The sequence below is a fragment of the Oncorhynchus mykiss genome, chromosome 25 (assembly GCF_013265735.2).
Source record: "Oncorhynchus mykiss isolate Arlee chromosome 25, USDA_OmykA_1.1, whole genome shotgun sequence".
NCBI lineage: Eukaryota > Metazoa > Chordata > Actinopteri > Salmoniformes > Salmonidae > Oncorhynchus > Oncorhynchus mykiss.
This window is the reverse complement of record NC_048589.1, coordinates 7,155,228-7,171,832: the sequence shown is the minus strand read 5'-3', so window position 1 is coordinate 7,171,832 and position 16,605 is coordinate 7,155,228. Positions and strand designations below refer to the sequence as shown.

Sequence of the window (16,605 nt, the reverse complement as noted above, 5' to 3'; positions counted from 1 at the left end):
GGGCTGATACCCCAGAGAACACTCAAACGAAGATAGACCCATGGCAGAGCAGGGAAGGGTGTTGCGGGCATACTCGACCCACACCAGCTGCTGGTTCCAGGAGGTGGGGTTGGCGGAGACCAGGCAGCGCAGAGTAGTCTCAAGATCCTGGTTGGCTAGTTACGATTGGCCATTGGACTGGGGGTGGAACCCAGAGGACAAGTTAGCCGACGACCCAATGAGGGCACAGAACACCTTCCAGAACCGGGACAAGAACTGTAGCATCCGGTCGGAGACCATGTCCACGGGCAGTCCATGGATCCGGAAGACGTGCTGCAAGATCAACTAGCTGAGCTGAACCCAGATCAGAAAATTATTTTCCTGCATTGGGTTATTCATCAGGAGGTGCTCTGTAAATGTTTTCTGAAAATGAGCCATGTTGTGGATACAGTCACTAAAGAGGTAAACTTCATAAGAGCAAAATCTTTAAACCACAGACAGTTTCTCATTGTTTGAAGAGACAGAGTCGGGTTATGCAGATCTCCCCAACCACACAAACGTGAGATGGCTGAGTTTGGGGAAGGTGCTTTAAAGGGTGTGGGACCTGAAGTCGGAGATTGCTTAGTTTTTGCAAATGAAAGGGAAATATGTGGATTTCCCTCAACTGCAAGGTATTGAATGGTTGGCTGATTTTGCCTTCACTGTGGCCCTCATTAATGAACTGAATTCCAAACTACAAGGGAAGGGCCTTTTTGTTCATCAGATGTGCAGCCTTCTCAAAGCCTTCAAGTGAAAATTCCTCCTCCTGACCCGCCAAGTAGAAGCCAACAATCTCACCCACCTCCCGACACTACGAGTCTGTTCCCTATCAGATGACCAGCGGGAGAAGTATACATCGCTGCTGTGTGCTTTGAACGGTGAGTTTTCTCGTCGTTTTGAGTATTTCAAAGTGTTGGAAAATGACATGCTGTTGGTTTCCTCCACCTTCAATGTGGATAACGCTCCCACTGACCTGCAAATTGAGCTTATCGATCTTCAGTCTGATGCTGTGATTGGAGAACTATTCAAAACAATGTCACTGTCGAGGTTGCACCTCTCGATGAACAAAACAAAACTTTCCAAAGATTAGGAGTCATGCACAGGAGATGTTTGTACTGTTTGCGTCAACCCTTGTACAGTATGTGAACAGACATTTTCAGTGATGAAATATAACAAGTCAAGGCACAGATCTTCTCTTATTGACTCTCAGCAATCCTGCACATAGCGACGTCAGAAACTATACCTATAGACTTCACTGCTCTAGTCAATGCCCATCAGAGACTTCACTCCTCACACTGACTGAGTAGTTTAAATGTAATGTTGAGCTCTCTCTCTCTTGTGGTTTTGTGCATACCTGTTAACAAGAGTTCTGTCCGTGGTGCTGAATGCACAGTGTACTTTTCCCTCTGTGTCGTTCATTGCATGTTTAATAATGAAAATACCTACCAAAAGGAGAACATGGATGTGGTTTATTTCTGTGCATGTTAAAAAAGTCAAATAAGTAGCATATCTGGATGTGATTTACAGTAGATATATCTGTCACACAGTCATACACATGATGTATAATCCTGTAATATGATTCTGGCCTGTGATGGCAAAAATATAATCTAATTTGGCCCTCCATGGAAAATCAGGCCTGCTCTAGGTAGATGGCCTGGCACACACACACACACACACACACACACACACACACACACACACACACACACACACACACACACACACACACACACACACACACACACACACACCTTGTTCAGTGTCCTCCTCATTGCTCTGAAGTAGCTAACAGAAATATCACCAACAAGCTCTCGCAGAATTAGATGTTTAACCACGTTCTCCAAACTTTAAATTTAGAAGTTGCTCCAAACGTCAAATTTCTGATCCAGAGATGGGATTACCCAAATGAGTCATTAGTCATGGAGTTATGCCCATCCGCCACCCCGTCCACAACGCCCTAGCAAAACCCAAGCCTATTTGATGGTAATAGTGCTCACTGTTGCCACTAGTGGCCGGTTTTGAAGGCATGTCTTCAAGATAGACGTCCAATTTCGACATCAATCTTGAACGACCTGGCTGATTACCACAGAAACAGGCTGAGCTGGGACCCACACCACACTCTATGCACCCGGCTACCCAACACATGCACACAAATAGACACACACACCCCACTCTCCCCTGTGTACTTGGTGCGCTGGCACATAGTTAGCCTATGCATGCTGCCAATCCAGCCTAGAGCATAGAAGTAGACTTCCATCACCCACCCATTGACTTACAGTACATGGGTATAACACATTCTATGAATTCTATTTCTATGGGCTGGAGGCCCCAGAGACTCTGTGTTTGTCCGAAATGGCACCCTGTTCCCTACGTAGTGCCCTGGGGCCTGGTCAAAAGTAACACATTAGACTAGCCTACATAGTGAATAGGGTGCTATTTTAGACGCAGACTCAGTCAAGTGTTTTAATGAGGAAGCCTTTACTAACTGCTTAGCTGCCGTGTCTCTGCCTCTCTCCACACTGACCAGAGGAGATGTGTGGGCCTCTCTTTGTCGCGGCCCGGCTAATTGCTGCTCAACAACGTCTCTTGCTGTCCCGTCTCATCGATAAAGGCCCTCCGTAGGGAAACCTGGAGGCACCTAAAGACAAACAAACCTGAACGGCCAATCGATAAGAGTGAATGTGAGCGTTACCGGTCAGCCAAAGGCTCCGAACGTGTGTGTGTTTTGTGTGTGGGGTGGGTGAGGTCGGGGAGGTTTGTGTGTGTGCATGCGTGTGTGTCTGTGTGTGTAATTCTCCAGTGCTTCCTGTGTTCTCCTATGGGATCATTACCCATCACTACTCCACTCTGGGCTGTTGTCTGCCTCTGCATTTTGATGCGATTTTGATTAGGCCCTTATCACAGATCTCAGAACAGGCTTCACACAGCTATAATTCTAAATCCCCTTGACTTGAATGCCATAGATAGATTATCTTAATGTGTTTTTCATATTGAGGCCATAAACTATCAAAATGAAGAAAGTCGCACACTCCATGTATAAACTCCCAGCAATTGAATGGGTATTTACCTAATACATTGCTGGGAGTTTATACATGGAGTGTTCGACTTTCTTTATTTTGATAGTTTATAGTTTCGCCGTTAGTCAGCACCTCCACACAAACTATTATTTCTGGGTGTGCACCAGCTCATGTTTTTTAAATTTCATATTGAGGCCACCAGTTGCGTATAAAGGTTCATATTTAAAGCTGGAATCCATACTTGGGGAAACTGCCAACATGCTCTAACAGTCTCACTGCAGAATTAGACGTTTATCCACGTTTCTGCCAACATCACATTTTGTAAGTTGTTTCAAACTGCAAATTCAGAAGGTTAATAAGGGTTAAGGTTTTTGATATGCTAAAACAACGTTAAAACATGAAGTTTAAAGGCACTCATTCAGAATGGTTAAGGTAAGGGATAAGATGTGTCCACCACTGGGACCGAACACCCGTAACGCGTCAAGCACAAGCGTATATCCTTTTCCGATATTATAACAACAAAGAAGTTACTTTACTAAACAGCTGACACTCTTTTCTTTTCATCTGACGTCATTGAAAGGCATTGCATGCGCAATAGAAGAACAGTGTACCGTATTTTTTCTCTCCTCACCATTCTGAATGCTCCTCTCCTCCATTTCATAAGTGGATTTCAGCTTAAAAAGAGACCCTTTTTTAAACACTTTTTTAAATCAGATATCGGACCATTTTATAATCCACTGACTATGTCATTGTCTGCTGCAGCCTATATGGCCACTCTGTATTAGAGGTCGACCGGTTATGATTTTTCAACGCCGATACCGATTATTGGAGGACCAAAAAAGCCGATACCGATTAATCGGCGATTTAAAAAAAAATGTATTTGTAATAATGACAATTACAACAATACTGAATGAACACTTATTTTAATTTAATATAATACATAAATAAAATCAATTTAGCCTCAAGTAAATAATGAAAGATGTTCCATTTGGTTTAAATAATGCAAAAACAAAGTGTTGGAGAAGAAAGTAAAAGTGCAATATGTGTTATGTAAGAAAGCTAACGTTTCAATTCCTTGCTCAGAACATGAGAACATGAAAGCTGGTGGTTCCTTTTAACATGAGTCTTCAATATTCCCAGGTAAAAAGTTTTAGGTTGTAGTTATTATTGGAATTCTAGGTCTATTTCCCTCTACACCATTTGTACTTCATTATCCTTTGACTATTAGATGTTCTTATAGGCACTTTAGTATTGCCAGTGTAACAGTATAGCTTCCGTCCCTCTCCTCGCTCCTCCCTGGGCGTGAACCAGCAACACAACGACAACAGCCACCATCGAAGCAGCGTTACCCATGCAGAGCAATGCTTGACGCAATGCTTGACGCAATGCTTGACGCACAATGACAATTGCTTGACGCAAAATTTTGCCAGCACAGCTGCTGGCAAAATGCACTAAAGTGCTGTTTGAATGAATGTTTACGTGCCTGCTTCTGCCTACCACCACTCAGTCAGATACTTAGATACTTGTATGCTTGTATGCTCAGTCAGATTATATGCAACGCAGGACACGCTAGATAATATCTAGTAATATCATCAACCATGTGTAGCTAACTAGTGATTATGATTGATTGTTTTTTATAAGATAAGTTTAATGCTAGCTAGCAACTTACCTTGGCTTATTGCATTCGCGTAACAGGCAGTCTCCTTGTGGAGTGCAAGGAGAGAGAGGCAGGTCGTTATTGCGTTGGACTCGTTAACTGGTTGCAAGATTGGATCCCCCGAACTGACAAGGTGAAAATCTGTCATTCTGCCCCTGAACGAGGCAGTTAACCCACCGTTCCTAGGCCGTCATTGAAAATAAGAATGTGTTCTTAACTGACTTGCCTAGTTAAATAAAGGTATTTTAAAAAATACAGATTTCCGATTGTTATGAACACTTGTAATCGGCTCTAATTAATCGGCCATTCCGATTAATCGATCGACCTCTACTCTGTATCTCTGCTTGAAGTGTTTTCTCTGTTCCTATGTGACTCGTCCTGCCACAGTGTCATCTCTCCTCCCACTCTCTCCCGCCGCATATTTGCTTTTGTTCTTGTCTCCTTGCCCGCCGAGCTGACTCACAATGATGATCTTGACCAAGCCGTAAAAGGTCAAGGTTAGCCAACAAATTGCCTCAAAGCAATCAGCCCTATCGGTCTCTCTGCTAACACACCATTTGCTCTCTCTCTCTCTCTCTCGCTCTTTCTCTTTCTCTTTCTCTTTCTCTCTCTCTCTCTCTCTCTCTGTTTACCCACGCGACTCGTGTCAGGGGGTCCGCCCACTTTGAAGTCGCACCTCTAGAGCAAGGGCTCTGCGAGAGCCGGGGACATCAAAGCAACCGTGGTCCACGTGGTGGTGACATTTCGGCGGCAGAGTGACCCAGTGGGGTGTAGCAGGGATTGGGACGATGTGGCTCAGCTGTCCTTTAAGACCCCTGGCTGCTCCAGGGCTGTGGGGTGTTTGCCTCTACTCTACACAGGATTGGCTTTCATTACATGAAACAGGATCCCCCCCCTTACCCCTCGGCCAACAATAGAGCCACCACAGTGCTCTGGAGTTCATACAATCTACTGTAACCAGAACTTCTGTGGACACACGTGCTCCAAACACACACACAAGCACACGCACATGGTCGCGGGCGCCCGTACACACACACACACACACGTTAAAGACACAGAGACGGACGGACAGACAGACACACACACAGACACTCACACACAAAGGGAAAGTGTGTGAAAGGGTAGCTAGGGGTGCCCTTGTCACCTGGCCTTTCCTGTCAAGTTTGGTGCGAGTTCATCACAACACAAGTCATTCTGCTGCTATGCCTACTTCAATACATTGTAACATACCCAGTATCAAAGCATGTAATCCACACAGGTTCAGTAGCTGAAGGAATGTTTTTATGTGTGTAGGCTGGTGTAGCTGTTTAGGCTTAAACAGCGTTACAGACAGGTGTTATTAATGTGTCGGCCCACAGGGTACCACATGTAGGGGTGTCATGATCTCCCCAACAGCTGTCTTCAGCTGTGGCTGGTATTGTAAACACCTTCTAAAGCCAGGCTTGGTTAGAAGGCTTGGCCCTGGATATTGTGTGAGTCCAAGGACAAACAAAACAAACGGGCATAAGATGAGGAAAGACCATGACTGTGTTCTATTACAATGTAGAGGATGAACTAGGGGAGATCCCCTTACGTTGGTTCACTCACATTCAGTCCCTGGTGACTGTGTCGTTGTGTGTGTCTGTGCCGTGTCTGTGTCTGCAGAGCTGTTTCAAACATTTCCAGGAATCAACATGTTTCCAGGAATGCTAGCTGTTACAAAGCCATCTCATTGATGGAAATGTGTGTGTGTGTGTGTGTGTGTGTGTGTGTGTGCGTTGTCCCAGGTGGAGATCGAGAAGCTCGACTACCACCACTACCTCCCTTTGTTCTTCGACGGGCTGTGTGAGACTGTGCACCCCTATGAGTTCTTCGCCCGCCAGGGGGTCCACGACATGCTCGAGCACGGGGGCACCAAGATCCTGCCCGTCATCCCCCAACTCATCATCCCCATCAAAAGTGAGTGGCTAAACGTTATTGAAGCGTCACAGAAAACACTGCCGTAACGTTATTACAGCACAGACACTACTGTTAAACGCAACCACAACACTTATCATCATCCTTTTCAAGACTGAGTGGCCCCAAACATTACAGCAACATCGCAGGAATAATGGCACAACATTATCAGACCATAAACACGACTCTTTCATACAACCACAACCCTCTCGCAGCAAATCTAGGCCAAATCTCCTATAACAAGATTATAAAGAGATCATTTACCAACGTGTGGCCAGTAACCACAAGCCGGAAAGACATGGATTGACAATGTATAAACCCCCAATGCCCTATTCTTCAGCCACTAGTTGTTGCCATCCACACAGTGAAGACCTCAGTGAAAAGCCCACATATGGCTCCTTGCATCTTCCAGACCTATTATTATTAGACAGCAGGGCTAAGTGTTCTTGTTTTGCTGTTAGTGGATGAGACCCAGTCATAAGGCAAGGCTGCCAAGCTCCCATGAATATGGGGATGCGCTACATTTAAATGTGCTTTGCCTCTCTGACTCTGGCGAGTCCGGCAGGACAGCACCTCATTGGTTCGGTAACGTCTGCTTCCAACTCACTCCCTCAAACAGGTGGATCCCCTGAACGCAGCTCACTTTCCAGCCCACTTTCCAGCTGACACTCTCAAACACCTAGATCCCCCTGAACGCAGCTCACTTTCCAGCCCACTTTCCAGCTCACACTCTCAAACACATAGATCCCCTGAACGCAGCTCAGTCTCCAGATCCCAATCACCTGAATTCTAACCACCTGTTCACGCACCTGTATGTCATTATCACACCCTATTTAGTTCAGTTCTTTGCACCCCATCACTGTGAGGTATTGTTTGTTTTGTGACACACGTCTTTCGGAGCTCTGGTTTTCCCGTGATTTACTCCTCCCGTGTATGCTAGTTTTTTCCTGCCTCACTAACGACACCTTTTGCCTATTCCCTGCCTGTACTTTAGCCTATCGGATTTCCTGTTATCAACCTATTTCCTGACCTCCCGGACTATGTTACTAGCCTTTTCCCTGCCTGTACTTTAGCCTATCGGATTTCCTGTTATCAACCTATTGCCTGACCTTCCGGACGACGCTACTAGCCTTTTCCCTGCCTGTACTGTTGCCCTTTTGGACCCCCTGTGTATGACCTTCTGCCTGCCCCTGGACCCAGCTACCTGCCTCCTCCTGTCGTCCTTTGCAATAAACACCCGCTGCGTCCTGCGCTTGAAACCAGCACTCTGTCTCCCCTCGTGTTCATTACAGGTTTGTCCTGAAATCACACGCACAGTTGGCAGGCCGCAGGCTAGTTGGTCACGTCCAGGGGTGAGCGGGGACTAGCAAAAATAGCTTCAACATTTAGACAGGGATGAAACGACGAACACACAGGCTTCTAAGTTGTTATATGTAGAAAAATATATAATGTATGATTCAGTATGCTTGTATGCTAGCATGCTCTCACTCTCTCACACACACACACACACACACACACAAACATACGCTAACTTTCCACACACTGAGAGGGTTTGTTTTGCAATGGAGCCAACTAAGTGTCAGTTTCAAAGTGGGAGATTTTAAGCGGCGCCCAGTAAGTGAGTTTGAGCAGTTGGCCGTGTGTGTGTGTGTGTGTGTGTGTGTGCGCTCAGTGTTTCAGCGCCTGCTGAGGCAGAGGGGTGGAACGACCAACATGAGGCAGGGCCGCTGGAGACATGAAGACATGCTGACAGGTTGACCCTGGCAATAGAGTACACACACACACACTGCTTACTGAGTCGCAACAGAGGACGGACAGAGCATGGCCCAGTGCACATCATAACACCAAGACACAACGGTGTGTGTGTGTGTGTGTACATGTGTTTTGGTTTTTGTGTATGTGACTTTTAGTTGTTTACTTGATTTACACTAGAATTCCCATTTTTCAATTTATTCACATAGTTTGTTTAATTTACCAATTGATTTCATTTGAGAAAGTCTGATTGCTGTCTGGTCATGCGTTCAGCTGTTTCACAACACTCTAAAACCAAATGGCTGCATATCGATATATGATTTTTAGACTATCGACAACTCATAAATGTGATTAATGTGTTTTATAAATAAAAGAGAGCTGACATTGTGTTTTTGACTGAGACGATTATTGCTTTGATGCCTCGTTTTCAAAAATTGTCCTTGGTGGTACTAGGCCTATACTGCTTAGATCTGTATCCTCTCATACACGTGTTCAAACACACACACACACACACACACACACACACACACACACACACACACACACTGGCAGGCCAGGACTCATACCCGAGTCCACGTAGCCACTATGTCCACTCATGCATACTGACTCCCTCATATAGTAGCTACAAATTCCTAAGACCCAAAGGTGAACCATTCCTTATGAAAACGCACATCTAGCTGTGATAATGGAATTTTAAATGGCCTTCTTGTTATTAGCTTCTTGGTTTATTAAAATCAGGCCCATTTTTGCCTGCCATGCGTCAAACCCGCCGGCCCATGTCTGTGTTGCAGATTAATTACTTTTCAATAGAACTCCAAGGAAGGAGGGAAAAATAAGTGCAGGCTGCAATCTGAAAGGCAGAAAGTTTTCTCTGACTGACGTTAATATAGAAGCCTCCATCTGGCTGGCGCTAGCGGGCTGTTATCTTGCGACTGGCTAAATCACGTTGTTGGACTCTGAATTTTGATGATCATGAGTCATGACTTCGGGTCACCCGATGAGAATACGCAATGGGCTGTGCCGTTGTCATAGACCTTTACTCTGAAACTGAACTCAGGTCAATGTGGAGTGCGCTCGCCTCCTTGCACCCACCTGTCACAGAGGCTACATTAGGCTAGAACAGGGTTCCCTAAATGGGTTTCCAAACCTAGGTCCGCAGGTTTTCTTAGCAAAATAATAAGGGAAGGGGATACCTAGTCAGTTGTACAACAATGCATTCAACTGAAATGTGTCTTCTGCATTTAACCCAACCCCTCTGAATCAGAGAGGGGGGGCTGCCTTAATCGACATCCACGTCTTCGGCACCCAGGGAACAGTGGGTTAACTGCCTTGCTCAGGGGCAGAACGACAGATTTTTACTTTGTCAGCTCAAGGTATTTGATCAAATCCTGGGATTTGAGCCTGCAACCTTTCGGTTACTGGCTCAACTCTCCAACCCATCACCTGCCGACCAATTGTGGATTAAATTGATTCAATTGAGATTTCTTGTCACTGGCCTACACTTAATACATTCCTTAATGTCAAAGTAGAATTATGTTTTTCAAATTCTTTACAAATTAACAAAACATTTAAAGCTGAAATTTCTTCAGTCAATAAGTATTCAATCTCTTTGTTATGCCAAGCCTAAATAAGTTCAGGACAAAAAATGTGCTTAAAACCTGTTTGGGATAGGGGGCAGCATTTTCACGTTCGGATGAAAAGCGTGCCCAGAGTAAACTTCCTGCTACTCTGGCCCAGAAGCGAATATATGCATATCATTAGGAGTATTTGATAGAAAACACTCTGAAGTTTCTAAAACTGTTTGAATGATGTCTGTGAGTATAACAGAACTCATATGGCAGGCGAAAACCTGAGAAAAATCCAACCAGGAAGTGGGAAATCTGAGGTTCGTAGTTTTTCAACTTTTTCAACTCATGTTAGTGATTATTTTATTTATATTTCTGCTTTTTGTGACTCCTCTCTTTGACTGGAAAATGGCTGTGTGTTTTTGTGACTAGGATCTGACCTAACATAATCATATGGTGTGCTTTCGCTGTAAAGCCTTTTTGAAATCGGACACAATTGGTAGATTAACAAGAAGTGTATCTTTAATTTGGTGTATTGCACGAAAGTTACAGCGGAATGTTGTCAAGCGGAACCCCTAGCCATAAGTTATTAACAAGTCACATAATAAGTTGCCTGGACTCACTCTGTGTGCAATAATAGTGTTTAACATGATTTTTGACTGACTACCTCATCTCTGTACTCCACACATACAATTATCTGTGTGGTCCCTCAGTCGAGCAGTGAATTTCAAACATAGATTCAACCACAAAGATTGGGGGGATTTTCCAATGCCTCGCAAAAAAAGGGCACATATTGGTAATAATATATACATATAAAAAGAGACACTGAATATCCCTTTGGATGGTGTATCAATACACCCAGTCACTACAAAGATACAGGCATCCTTTCTAAATGAGTTGCCGGAGAGGAAGGAAACCACTCAGAGATTTCACAATGAGGCCAATGGTGACTTTAAAACAGTTACAGAGTTTAATGGCTGTGATAGGAGAAGACTGAGGATGGATCAACAACATTGTAGTTACTCCACAATACTAACCTAATTGACAGAGTTAAAAGAAGAAAGCCTGTACAGAATAAAAAATATTCCAAAACATGCATCTGGTTTGCAACAAGGCACTAAAGTAACACTACAAAGAAATTGGCAAAGCAATTTACTTTTTGTCCTGAATGCAAAGTGTTGTTTGGTGAAAATACAATACAACACATTACTGAGTAAGACTCCATACTGTCAAGCATTGTGGTGGCTGCATCATGTTATGGGTTTGCTTGTAATTGTTAGGGACTGAGGAGTTTTTCGGGATAAAAAAATCAATTGAATGGAGCTAAGCACGGGCCAACTCCTAGAGGAGAACCTGGTTCAGTCTGCTATCCACCAGACACTGGGAGATGAATTCCCCTTTCAGCAGGACAATAACCCAAAACAGATTAACCCAAATCTACACTGGAGTTGCTTACCAAGAAGACAGTGAATGTTCCTGAATGGCCGAGTTACAGTTTTGACTTAAATATTCTTGTAAATCTATGGCAAGACCTGAAAAAAGTTGTCTACCAATGATCAACAACCAATTTTACAGAGCTTGACGATTTTTGAAAAGAATAATGGGCAAATGTTGCACAATTCAGGTGTAGAAAGCTCTTAGAAACTCAGAAATACAAACATCTGTAATTGCTGCCAAAGGTGATTCTAACATGTATTGACTCATGGGGCTACTTATCAAATCAAGATATATTAGAATTTTCCTCCACTTTGACATTAGAGAATTTTGTGTAGATTGGCGACAAAAATGACAATTAAATTAATTTTAATCCCACTTTGTAACACAACAAAATGTGAAAAAAGTCTAGGGGTGTGAATACTTTATGAAGCCCTTATATATGTGATTGTAAACAAATGTACGCAAGGTTTGAAATTATTATGTTTTAGTTAATATGTTATATTTGTTTGGGCTTCTTGCGGACAATTTCCCTTCTACAAATGATTAGTAATTATATTTTTAACCCCCTGACCATCCGCTCAAGAAATAAAATCAGCCCACGGCTGAATCTAGTTGATAATCCCTGGGCTAGAATGATTGAGAAAAGGTTGAGTATTATGATGTGTTGCTTTTGAAACCTTGAAAGGCCTCAATCATGGCACAGGAGGGATTCTTTTTAGCACTTTGAGCCCAGATTGTCTGTAAAATAACACAGACAAACTTTAACATTGTCATTCCAACACTACCTTTTTCAATCGGAGGAAATAAATTATGAGAAAATTATACTGATATGCTGTCACAAGCATTTCCTACCCTCTTTAAATAAGGAACAAAATTCTCAGCCACGTCTCCATTGAGCCTCCACAGATTGGCGTAACATTTGTTCACTCTACGAGACCAAAATTAAATTTTCATTACAAGGAGATCCCCGGCTTAGGAAAGAGAACATTTCGCAGTGATCTGAAAAGTATATTTATATTACAACAAACTCGATTGACTAAAATCTTCAAAATGCCACTCACCTGTGACATTTGGGGGAGATGAGAATACAACGCTGCGCTTATTTTTTTGGGAGAACAGAATATCTAATAGACGCGGCTTGAATAGATGATTACTTTATTCATATCCGATGTGATGCGGATTGTACCAAACGTTAATACATCCGACTCAGATTCTCCCCCTTTTGTGAGAGGCGAGAGCCTGGATGAATAATTGAACAGTCCCACGGTCCAAATGTCACAGCTAGGGAAAATTGTTTGCACTTGTGGTAATTAGAATTTCATTATTTGTTATGTGCGTTTGAAATCCCTGTCAGTCCAGATTCAACCTTATTACCGTGATGGCAGATAGCTCTCCCCGTGTGTGAAAGAACAGGAGAAAGATCCTATAATGGATACGCTCATACTGCCTTGTCTGTAACACTAATACACGCACAGTCACACGTGCATGCACACACAGATGCGCGTAAACGCACAAAAAAGCATATCCACACCCACACACACATTGAATGGAATGTATAAAATATGAAGGCTTGGAATGAAAGATGATAGGACCATCCATTCTTCATGTTCACATCCTGTCACACAGAGCATGTGTATAAGTGACACCTCTGGGTTTGACGACACAATGTCCTTGTAATGGAATGTTAGCGGTGTGTGTATGAGTGTGTCATCGGTGTGTGTGGATTACACATTCTCTGTCTCTGACTGAGAGTGGGTTTGACATGAATATCACTTGTTTGTGATTGTGTGCATGCCTGTGTGTGTGCGTGCGTGTGTGTGCGTGCAAGTGTGTGTTTTTTGCGTGCATGCGAATGTGTGTGTGTGTGTGCATCACCTCTCCAGAGCTGTTTTTCCCCTCTCATGTCAACCTGTCAGGCCTGTCTCAGTGCAGTGCAGTATGGCTGGAAGGGAGGCTGTGTCTGCGTGTGTGACAGCCATGCATTTGAATATGAGCTGTTTTAACACTCAGGCCACAGGTGACGCCGCATGCCGCTCCCTAAGTGTACTAACTGTCATACTACCCATTTTATGGTTCCTGACCCCCCCCCCCCCCTCCTCCCCCTCTCCCCCTCGCTCCCCTCCTTCGCCTGCTAACATAATTCATTCTCGCCCTCTATGTCAGACATGTGTTTTCCCCCAGATAGCTTAGCTTCTCCCTTTTATTATTCAAGATTTGTTTTTGCATGAATAGTTATAACTCCTTTTAGTTCTGTTTATGACAATATCCACTTAAAGGGACTAAGAGCTATTGGGACTGTCCTCTAGCTGCTTCAGCGGCTTTGAAGATAAATGTTTTAACGGTTAGATTGTGTTTATCTTGGTTTTAAATGGGCAATCTGCTACATCCATTTTAGGACTTAGAAATTAATGATATACAGTGCATTCGGAAAGTATTCAGACCCCTTGAATTTTACAACATTTTGTTACGTTACAGCCTTAATCGAAAATGGATTCAATTGCTCTTCCCCCTCATCAATCTACACAGGTTTTCATGAAGGATCTCTCTGTACTTTGCTCTGTTCGCCTTTCCCTTGATCCTGACTAGTCTCCCAGTCCCTGCCACTGAAAAACGTCCCCACAGCATGATGCTGCCACTACCATACTTCATCGTAGGGATGATGCCAGGTTTCCTCCGGACGTGACGCTTGGCATTCAGCACAACGAGTTCAATCTTGGTTTCATCAGGCCAGAGAATCTTGTCTCTCATTGTCTGAGAGTCTTTAGGTGCCTTTTGGCAAACTCCAAGGTTGTCATGTGCCTTTTACTGAGGAATTTCTTCCGTCTGGTCACTCTACCATAATAGTCTGAAAGGTGGGGTGCTGCAGAGATGGTTGTCCTTCTGGAAGGTTCTCCCATTTCCACAGAGGGACTCTGGAGCTCTGTCAGAGTGACCATCGGGTTCTTGGTCACCTCCCTGACCAAGAATATTGGCCACTGTGTTTTTGGGAACCTTCAATGCTGCAGACATTTTAGTACCCTTCCCCAGATCTGTGCCTCGACACAATCTGTTCTCGGAGCTTTACGGACAATTCCTTCGATCTCATGGCTTATGGGGAGTGGGGCAAACAAGTATTTGATACACTGACGATTTTGCAGGTTTTCCTACTTACAAAGCATGTAGAGGTCTGTCATTTTTATCATAGGTACACTTCAACTGTGAGAGACGGAATCTAAAACAAAAATCCAGGAAATCACATTGTATGATTTTTAAGTAATTAATTTGCAATTAAACAGCAGCAATGCAGTTCTTGACACACTCAAACTGGAGCACCTGGTACCTACTACCATACCCCGTTCAAGGGCACTTAAATATTTTGTCTTACCCGTTCTTCACCCTCTGAATGGCACACATATACAATCCATGTCTCAATTGTCTCAAGACTTACAAATCCTTCTTTAACCTGTCTCCTCCCCTTCATCTACGCTGATTGAAGTGGATTTAACAGGTGACATCAATCAATCAATCAATCAAATTTATTTTATATAGCCCTTCGTACATCAGCTGATATCTCAAAGTGCTGTACAGAAACCCAGCCTAAAACCCCAAACAGCAAGCAATGCAGGTGAAGAAGCACGGTGGCTAGGAAAAACTCCCTAGAAAGGCCAAAACCTAGGAAGAAACCTAGAGAGGAACATCAATAAGGGATCATAGCTTTCACCTGGATTCACCTGGCCAGTCTATGTCATGGAAAGGTTTGTACATTCAGTGTACACTTGGCTTGTCCTAGCTCATTTGTAAACAATACATTTTGATACATTACTAGCTCAAAAAACTGAATCTGCAACAATGACAAGTTAATTAGTGGGTGATGTATATTTCAGAACCAAAGTGGGGGGGACAAAAAGTTGTCTACTTTGCCCCCCCACCCCCCTTAATCTGATAGTGGTAGTGGGGTGGTAGACGCCTAGTCTCCCTTATTGCTCAGATCAGGTGCCTACATAGTGGCACACACACACACACACACACACACACACACACACACACACAGACACACACACACAGACACACACAGACACAGACACACAGAAGTTGCCTCAGACAGATCCAGCTCATAGAGGCCCAGCTTTTGAGCTCCATCAGCAAGCGATTTTAAGAATGGAAAATGAATTTGTTTATGCAACTAATGTTATCGCATCGAAACGAATCGCATCAAATCGTTTCAAACTAAAACGTATCGTTCACGCATCATATCATAACCCATGTCTCAAGATGCATATCAAATCCTAAATTCTTGCTTGAGAAATTGCTCTTTGCTAAGAAGCATTTTCCTTCTTGTTGACCATTTTTATTGAGAACAATCACAGTAAGGTACTTAATTGTTACCCAGAAATGATTTAATATGGATAAAAATGGCTGCATTGGACCTTTAAAGCAACACTTTCTTATTGTAATGAGCCAGATAAACAACAGGTTCACAACAGCAGGGGTCTGTGGAAGTCTATTGGTTTGTTAGAGGGATGGTTCAAAAGGAGGAAAACATATGTAAGGAGTCACCTGAGAAGTGCCACACACACCTCTCCTCCCACCAATCTGCCCACTAACACCCACACAGAGACACGCACGCACACGCAGCGACATACTGTACATGCATGTGTGTACACACACACTCACACACCAAATGTCGCCCACACACACAAGCTAGTAATCCTTAGTTACAAATCACAGATGTTTTCCTCTCTTCCGTCCCTTTTTTTCTCCCTCTTTTGTTCTCCCTATCAGCGGGAGATGGAGTTAAGTGCAGCTGTCGGCCAAATTGCCAGTGATTGTCTCTCACTTATTCCTTCCTGTCTCTGTGGTGCCTTTTGAAATCTCTGATTGCAGCCAGTCATTTCAAGTCAAAGGCTGGCACCAAAAACCATTGATTTCAGTGGAGGTAGTGTGAATGCCGCGTGACCTCATTCTGTCTTTTCTGCTAAATGTGCTAAATGTTAACAATAGGGGGGCTGAATCGTTAATTCTCAATCACACACCACCCTAGGGAAAGCCTCTATGAAAACAAGCACACACACACACACACACAACCCCCTCTCCCAGACCTGTAACCCCTGACCTCTATCCTGTGTGCACTCCATAGAAATAGAATCACTAGATGAGCCGTCGCCATTCAAATCAATGTATAGTTCCGGGTGGACGGCGGCCATATTGAATGTACCAATAACTATGATCATGAATTCATTCTATT

General features: G+C 43.6%; 1 protein-coding gene across 1 annotated transcript in view; it reads left to right on the top strand.

Annotated features, from left to right (window-relative positions):
- pacrg (PARK2 co-regulated) overlaps positions 1-16,605 on the top strand; it is a 257,244-nt gene that overhangs the window by 128,073 nt on the left and 112,566 nt on the right. Inside the window, exon 3 of the mRNA XM_021584416.2 lies at positions 6,459-6,630. Within this exon, the coding sequence (XP_021440091.1) occupies positions 6,459-6,630 (172 nt within the window). The remainder of the gene's footprint in view (positions 1-6,458; positions 6,631-16,605) is intronic.